Source organism: Varroa destructor, unplaced genomic scaffold (assembly GCF_002443255.2).
Source record: "Varroa destructor unplaced genomic scaffold, Vdes_3.0 BEIS01000001.1, whole genome shotgun sequence".
In the NCBI taxonomy this organism is placed as follows: Eukaryota; Metazoa; Arthropoda; class Arachnida; order Mesostigmata; family Varroidae; genus Varroa; species Varroa destructor.
The window spans coordinates 7,545,886-7,554,158 of record NW_019211454.1 but is presented as its reverse complement, the minus strand read 5'-3'; the positions used below and the strand labels follow the sequence as shown (position 1 = coordinate 7,554,158).

The following is an 8,273-nucleotide window of genomic DNA, read 5'->3' as shown; positions in this document are numbered from 1 at the left end:
TGTGCGTATGTGTGAGTATGTGTCTCTTTCTTTGCCTGCCTTTTTCATTTTTTTTTAAATTCAAGAAAAAGGCAGGGGATTATACGCATATATATATATAAGCATTAAACATAAGAAAAAGCTAAGTAACGAGGCTGTAATTTCTTAAAAAATTATATTCAAATAGAATTCTAGGACAAGAGAAGCGATTGAGGCCAATATTTTTGTCTGTAATCTCTTACCTTGTAGGCGTCTTTCTGCATCTCGATCTCAGCAACAATCTGCTTTTTGCTCACTTCAAATTTATGGATCTTTTCCTCAAGCTCAACCTTTGCCATAGCAGATGATCGCTAGCAAGCAGGTTCGTTATCAGTAATTATTTAATGTACACTTGAATATGCTTATACGCGCATACGTTATGAATTTTTTTTATCTATATTTATTCTATTTTTATTTATATGGGAGTGTATTCGTTACGATCTGGTTTTTCGCTAACTATTTAATTAAATAAATCTATAACGATCTTTACGAATCAGCCACAATCAGTATCAATAAGCAAAGGAAAAGATTCATATATGTCTCAGTGCCTATTTTATAAGCAATATACTTAATACGTTATCTGGCTGTTTTTTTATCCAAAACAATCAATTTTTTGAACGCGTTACCGTTTACTGCTAATGATCATAATAGCTGCACTGGTCTCTTTGGAAGTACATACCCGCAACAGGTTCTTTTCATATTCAATTTCCTTTTCAAGCTGCTCATTCTTTTCCTGCTCAGACGAAATTACCTTCTCGAGTTCACGAGACCTCCTGATTAGCCCAGCTAACTCTAAGCGCTCGTTTGTCGCTCGAACGGATCGATATTGCTGTAACTTCGATAACAACTTGGCTAAAAGAAACATGATGAGATTATTAAATTATGATTAAATTAATCCAGGTAAGTTTACAGATGGCGCACTGGACTTAGGGGTACCTGGGGTGATCTCGAAGGCACACATCGTTTGATGGTGAGGCCAGCCGTATAAATCTAAGAGCAACGCCGGACGTAGAACTTGAAGCATTTCTTTATGGGTAGCGATCAAGTATCTTAGCCAGTAAAAAGAAAGTGATTGAAAGAGTATTGTCGCATTATAACAGAAGCTTGATTTTATCGAGGGGACTGTGCTCACGGCTAAATCCCGGAACCTACTGGATATCGAAACCTTTGATATGTAGCGTGTTCAGTATTAGGTATCAAGTGCGATATTAAGCATATACTTAATGTATCTTCTTATTCCAGTCCATGATACATATTTGCTCATAGATAGATAGCTATTGCCAATAGATAAGATATATTTATAGTCATCTAACGGTTAACTGAATAGCCTCGCTTATAAAACGAAGCCTGCCCCCGTCATTTCAAAGTTATCCTCAAATATTATTATTGGAACTTTTGACGTCAAAATCAGTTAGATTCTTGCGTTATTTGCGTTAGAATCAGATGAGCCCGGCTAATCCTATTGATTCGATCTATAATATAATATAATAATAATCTTCTATAATAAAAGACTGTAGACATATATTGGGGCTGTACCAGTTGATTTCGGGCAAAAAAGCTAAAGGGATTCTATGTTCGAAATAAGTAAATTATGTCGGAATGGATGTCGTCACTTTTGTATTGATCAGTAGAGTCGAGCAGTGTATAGGTAATAATGGAGGAGTAGACGATGTGGGTCAAGCTGACCCCGATAACGTGTAGTGGCTACTTGACAGTATGACCAATAACTTATGAATGAAAGCTTTCGTTAACAATTCGAGAGTTACTAATGCCGCTGGATAAGTTTTGTTGCCGTAAAGCAGGTAAGGGTAGCCGTAGTTTAGTTAAATAAGGTGTCCGTACAACGGTTTGTCTAGCAGGACGTCACTTCATGCGTATTAGGCTGCCCAAAGCTAATTAGCCGGTCAAAAAACTTCAAATGCCCCTGAACCATACAGACAAAATTCATCTCTATCAGGCCTATTGACGACTATAAGCTGATTGTATGTTATTAGATAAAAATGAATTTAGAAGCGAAGATATATTTTAGTGCTAAAAATCAAGGCTTAATGACTACCTAGTTTATATTTTGCGAGGGTGGGACTGCTGGTCGGGCACGTCGAGAGCTGACGAAAATATTAAGCAAAGAGACCATTAGTTCAGCTGTGGTCTATTACCGATACAAATACAGAAATTGGAAGGTAAAATACGGCAGAAAAAAATGATCTCTGGGCCTCGAACGAACTATAGTGAAGACGCTGAAGATAACTCTAAACAGAAACTGGGAAGAGTTTGATAGTATTCCCGCATATATCGGACTTCACTGATGTTCGCATTCGCAACCAATCTAAGCAACATTTGTCATTACTAAATATTTAAGGAAAAAAACACGATCAATGTTGCTAGATATTCTGAATTATAAAGAGTCTCATGGATGTGTTATACGGCATTCGATGGTTCTCGGTGGGATTATTCGACAACAACATACGACCTTATCATCGCAGTTCAACAGGCTTAATCAAGGAACACTGAATCTCGTCTACGCTTTGCGCTTACGCTTACGCCTACGGTTTTGACTACCTTCTGATTTAAACAGGGCGATAAATCATAACGCGTATCTTACCGTCAAACACATTATCGGTAGCCAGATTCAACGTGGTATTGCAGCTCAAATTCTCCAGAGCACTGAGTTCAATGTATGAAAAATAAAGGGAGTAACTTAACCCGAATTACCCTTGTGAACCCTTACACGGTTAGAAAAATATTCAAATTTTCCCGCGCGCTAAACAGCTCCAGACAATATATATATATATATATATATATATATATATATATATATAAGCAAACATTTGTGTATTAACTCACCATTTTCTATGATAAGTGTACAGGCTTCTTGTTCTTGCTCGGCATGTTTTTCCATTTTACAGGCCAACACAGCGATGCGGTCCTCAAGTACCTCAACAGATACGTCGGTCTTTTCATCGCAATTTTTATCTTGATCGTCATCTCCTAAAGGATGATCGAAAATATAAATCAAAAAAGTTTCTGCAATGATCAACAGACTCAAATTTTAAACACTCTTATTCATACGCTCTCTAAAGAAAGTGTGCTGGACATTGTTTCAAGTAAACAAAACGAAAGGTAACGTTCAGTTCTAGCTACGTTCGTTTTTTGTAACTTAATCAAAAACCATATAGCTCTTTTATGCCATTGACGCGATTTGTACAAGACAGCCTCTACAAAAGATGAACGAGACGCATCGCTGTGTCGCTTAAAAGATACTATCGATAGATAATAAGTTATATTCTGAATAGAGCATAAAAGGTTAGAGAAAGCACGCGTACGGTTTAAAGGATTAGTGTAGTTACCGAATCATTTGCTTTGATATAAGCTTTTCCAGTTTTTGGTTCAAACGATGCTACTCACGCTGGGTTCATATACAGTCTAGGGTAAAACACCTCCAATCATTGCTCAGTTATTTTCAGCTCCTACTCAACCAGTTCTGGTTTCCAGATCCGGACATCCATCTAGAGGCCATTTATCGCCAACTAACTACCTTTGCACTTCGACAACTTTCTCTGGTATACAAATTCGTACCTCTATTGCGGTTGCCGTTTGTTTAACGATTTACTGCACTTATCAGTTAAAGTTCTACGACATGAAATCCCATACAAGCCGCCTTATTTGCCAAAAGTCCAGTGTTTTCTAGAGAAAAAATGCAAAGTTTCGGACAATTCTTCCGCTTCTATTTTGGCCGTCAGAACGTTGTTTTGAAAACGCACCTTTGCACGTAGAGTTTCGGTTATCGCATCCAGCTTGAACAACGTTATCTTTCGATACGCTTGCCATAACAGCGGAGCGACACTGGCAATCCGACACGGAGTTGATAATGTACTCTTACCATTTCAACCACACCACAGATTATTGAAGCACAACATCCTACAAGTAAATGTCGGAATATTTTCAAGTTCTCCAATTTCTGCATGCTTAAACTCGAATCAACACAAACAGATTGCTCCTCTTTATTCACACAGATTGTGCGTTATCTACAGTCTTTGCAGAGTTTTTTTGTTTATTCAACTTTTCAGTCAGCATAAGTGTGTATCATTTCAGCTGTTATGTTTGTCTGAGCATGACAGCTGAAATGAAACGAAGACCTTACGAATCGCTCATGTTACCGTATACGGCATAGCTCAGTAGTATGCACGACCCGTGAGAAAAACCAACCAGGAAAAAAGACTCTGCCGTACGCGCCACACAGCTGGTGGTCGTTTAAGTTCCGTGACGATTTAAGGCACGTCAATAAAGATACAATAAAGCTTATGAACGTAAGCTTTCTTTTCTGAACAATCGTTCAGCCATAAGCTATCATATCATTACTAATTACGAGGATAGCTTTGAGCAATGCTTGTCACACTAATAACGATTACAGTTTGGGTAATCTGCCTGGCCAGTAACTATCCCTAACCTATCCACATTACGATCCTATTCGAACGTACATCGGACGATGCTTCCTCAGTAGAACGTCAGCATTGTTCAACAGAATCGTCGCTGTCGTTAATGCCGGATACGAGTCCTTCAAGTCGAGTCGAACGATGGCGTATCCGGCCTTCGGCAACCGCAAAAGTTGATCAGTGACTCAACAGGCATCACCGTCTATGACCCTCGGGTACTATATTTCACTCCTGTCCTCGATGGAGAACTTTGCGTTATCTATCAGCTCGCCTGTTTGCTCTTACATTTGTATTCCGTGTAGGGCTTTCCGGCTAGTAACGTTTCCCTGCGGCAAAGTCTGGAAGGTGGCCGAAAGAATCACCACTACAGTAACGAGGGGCAAAGTAAGACGAGGACGATCTTGTAATAGTCTGTAAAAGCCACGTAGGTCAGCTTGCGTAGATTGATCATTGGCCTAGTTAAATATCCACTGTGTTGAGAAACAACCCTGAAACCACACGGTGAGCCCTTTTTTATCCATTGCAGATCCGCTACGCCTCTAACGACAGTGTTAGAATTTCACGGCCAATTATTAATGCCGATCTCTTCTAATGATTATCTTCCCTTTCGGAAAAAATATCCATTTCAGCTGATTTCCTAATTTGCGAGTGCACTGATCACTTGTGCTACTCGTTACATTAATTTCTCTACGAAAAAAAAAAAACAAAATACACACGCCGAATACAGAGATATTTACAAACTGCAACCGGTACATCTATGCAACAAAAACATAGCCAATTCTAATTTGACATTTAAAATAACGAAACCACGTAACTAGATCGTATCGAGACACAAACTATAGTCGCCAAATTAAGACTCGAACTACATTTGTGTTTTTTTTCCGTAAAACGGTACCAGTTCCCGTGACGGCCGCTGTCTTGAGGTATCGTGAGCTACCTCACACAGCATCCCTTCACGCAAGTGAACCATATTCGACATAAACATGTATTACGCTGGCCGACAAACGCCTCTATTAATGTCGCCGTATCAAGTTCAGCCACCCAGCCACATCGTGAGGCCTTATAGGATTGAGCCTACATTCCGTGATAATTTTGGTGGGGACTTGTCATGCCCTGGATGCGCCCCGACACCACTCCGTGGTGGAGAACCCTTTCAAAATTTTCTGTGCAATAAATGGATGTTGCTTCCGTTTGCCATTGGTCAACTAATTATGTCAGCAGCGTTCATTTACCTGCTTGATTCGTTTACGAGCAGAACGTTTTTGCCCGCGCATCGTTCGAGTACCGGTTCGTGTAGCCACGGTTACTTGCCGTACGAATATCTGTAGGAAAGCCAACATGATATCGTGCCGACTGTCGGCCTGAGTCTTGGTCAAATAAAACTTCGGTGACAGCTGACAGTTATTATTCTTGTTTGAAATAAGTGTTTATTGGTGGGCGGGCGGGGCGAGGGAGGGAGTGTTTGTTAATAAAACACACAATGTGTAAATTAACGAAGTTAACATTCGATGTACAATAGAGGAGCATCCTCCATGATTTTTTCTGCGCTTTATACGGATGCATAAATTTCTAATCATGGAATAGTTCTCTGGTCCCGCCATACCATGGTTCCAAGCGATCCGTGTATATTATATGTCACAAATTCGTTTCGTGGAAATACGACCACGCGTTTGTTACGTACATTTCTTTTTAGCCAGCGCATCTAAAGAGCTGACGCTTGTTATTGGCGGGACGCACTGCTTATTCACGGACGATTTTTGAGCCTCTCCTAAAGTAAGGTTCATAGAAGTCTATTATAAGTAAAATTCATAGAAGTCTATAGTGAAATCTTTGCTACTTAGCTTTCAGTGTAGCACATGTACTCATTGTTTAGGAAAAACAGATTTCTATGAGACAGGACGGACTAATGATCGTTGATAAGAGATGAGTAACCGTGTAAAGTTTTCTTTACTAATTCCTTAATCAGTCGAGATCTGGACCATTGCAAGTAAATAAGTGGAATTGAAAAAAAAATATCTGTCAGACGTGACAACAGTGCTTAATAATTATGCAAGTGAATAGAATTCTTAAACTAATTTCGGTTGGGCTAACGGGGGCAAATCTGACTTACGCTGAACAATCTATCGGCGGCTCTCTTGTTCAAGTTAGCACCTGTTTCAATTCACCTTTGTTGCTCTCAAGACTAACTTTTCGCTCTCTGCATTTAGACATTTTTTCTATGGTTACGCGGTTTAAGAACGCAGCCAACGTCAACGCTTCAGCAGTCGGCGACAACGAAAGTTGGGAGCCAAATCGACACGAGCTATCACTGCTGCTCTAACAGCATTGGCGTCATAAAGACTGGGGCGTAGTGATAGAACTGTGTCACTCAAAATTCACCGCAGCGATCTTTTATATCGACGATACTTACCGTCCCGTCGGCGTTCGGACGTTCCTGGTTTCGAATCCGTATCAAAGAGGCTTATGTACCAAACAAACAATGGGGAGGACCCCAGAGTATCAGCATATCAACAGGTACCATACAGAACTTCCTACCACCCGGAAGAGAGACCTCCGCCAAGCTACATAGCAGGTCAGCCGTATTCGGCCGGGCCATTGATCGTTGGTAATAGTTCTCCTGCAAGGACAGCGTGCTGTGTTGCCTTCGTAACAGGCACTAGACCCACACCTAATCAGACGTTTCGTGGAGGTGGCGAATGGAATCTGTTTAGTGCATTTCCAGACAGGTTAAAGGCACTGCCTTTTCTAACGAGTACGATTATTCAAGCGATGTGTCTAATTGGGCATATTGCAGGTGTGAATACTTCTGGGACATGCTGTGGCAGCACGCCCGAGTTGATAAGCGCGCATCGCCCCAGCGCATTGCCGCAATACCCCAGATCTGGGCCAAGCTATTATTAAATAGTGAACGAGGTGGGACTGCGTTTAATACTGATCAATGAACTCGATGGATTGCGTAAAATTGCCCGATGAAATGTGCATGAATAAGAGTGACTGTCTGCAATGATGGACGGAGGCAACATAGTAATATTGAATTGTTTTTAGCGAAGAGCAGCTTAGATCGATCGGTTATTAGCGAGTTGCTTTTTGCGAGTAACTGGGTCAACAATGATGTCAGGTGAGCTTCGCAACCGTGCGGTACATACAACAGAGATTTACTAATAATAAGCGAAAGTTCTACCTGAGCTGTGTGAAGTCTACCGAGTTGTATATTGCGGTACCTCAGGGAAATGTACCTTCGAACTTCTGCCTTCGCAAAAGCTAAATTGCGGATTTTTGGGTTTCTACGATGCCTAATAAATGTGCCTAAATATTTGGTTCCGTCAGAAAAACCTGCGGTGTTGTCAGTAATAGATACATCAAAATACATTGTTAGATAATTACACCTGAGGACGGGTTATTTATTGATCAGGTATTTATTTATTAATTTTAGTTTAAATAAACTTTATTATTAATTATTATTAATAAATTTAAGTTTATTAATTCATCCTCGAATATATTCGCGACATTTTGCTACCTGACACATCAGTCATCGATCCATCAACTGAAATTAGATACCAATGTCAGTCAGAACAGCTATCAAGCTCGGGAGACATCTTGGTGTATATATGAAGTGGCTGAACATTGATAAGGGTCCTTTGATTTTCTTTTGAATCAATCAGTTGCAACGATAATTGCGTTTCCTACTTTTTGAGCTGAAACGTGCGGTCCATCCGGATCAACCAAATCTGAACGGTTTACTTTTGTTCTTTTTCGGCTTCTATAGCGAACCCCAATTCACAATGGTCCGGCGGGGGGTCCCTACTAGCGACGAACGGCACG

General features: G+C 40.3%; 1 protein-coding gene and 1 long non-coding RNA gene across 5 annotated transcripts in view; one reads left to right on the top strand and one right to left on the bottom strand.

Annotated features, from left to right (window-relative positions):
- The window catches only part of LOC111243169 (uncharacterized), an 11,840-nt gene extending 7,072 nt beyond the window's left edge, over positions 1–4,768 (bottom strand). For 3 of the 4 annotated variants that reach the window (XM_022788324.2, XM_022788326.2, XM_022788325.2), the window contains exons 1-5: positions 4,497–4,768; positions 3,780–3,936; positions 2,863–3,006; positions 698–870; positions 222–329 (exon numbers count right to left, since the gene is read on the bottom strand). In XM_022788324.2, coding sequence (XP_022644059.1) covers positions 222–329; positions 698–870; positions 2,863–3,006; positions 3,780–3,846 — 492 coding nt within the window. In that variant the 5' untranslated portion in view covers positions 3,847–3,936; positions 4,497–4,768. The remainder of the gene's footprint in view (positions 1–221; positions 330–697; positions 871–2,862; positions 3,007–3,779; positions 3,937–4,496) is intronic. The other variant, XM_022788328.2, reaches the window with a different exon arrangement.
- Positions 4,769–5,234: 466 nt separating this feature from the next.
- Positions 5,235–7,783, top strand: LOC147758192 (uncharacterized). Its single transcript, XR_015318413.1, has 2 exons — positions 5,235–6,224; positions 6,659–7,783. It is a non-coding gene; the product is annotated as an uncharacterized LOC147758192 (long non-coding RNA).
- Positions 7,784–8,273: the final 490 nt, after the last annotated feature.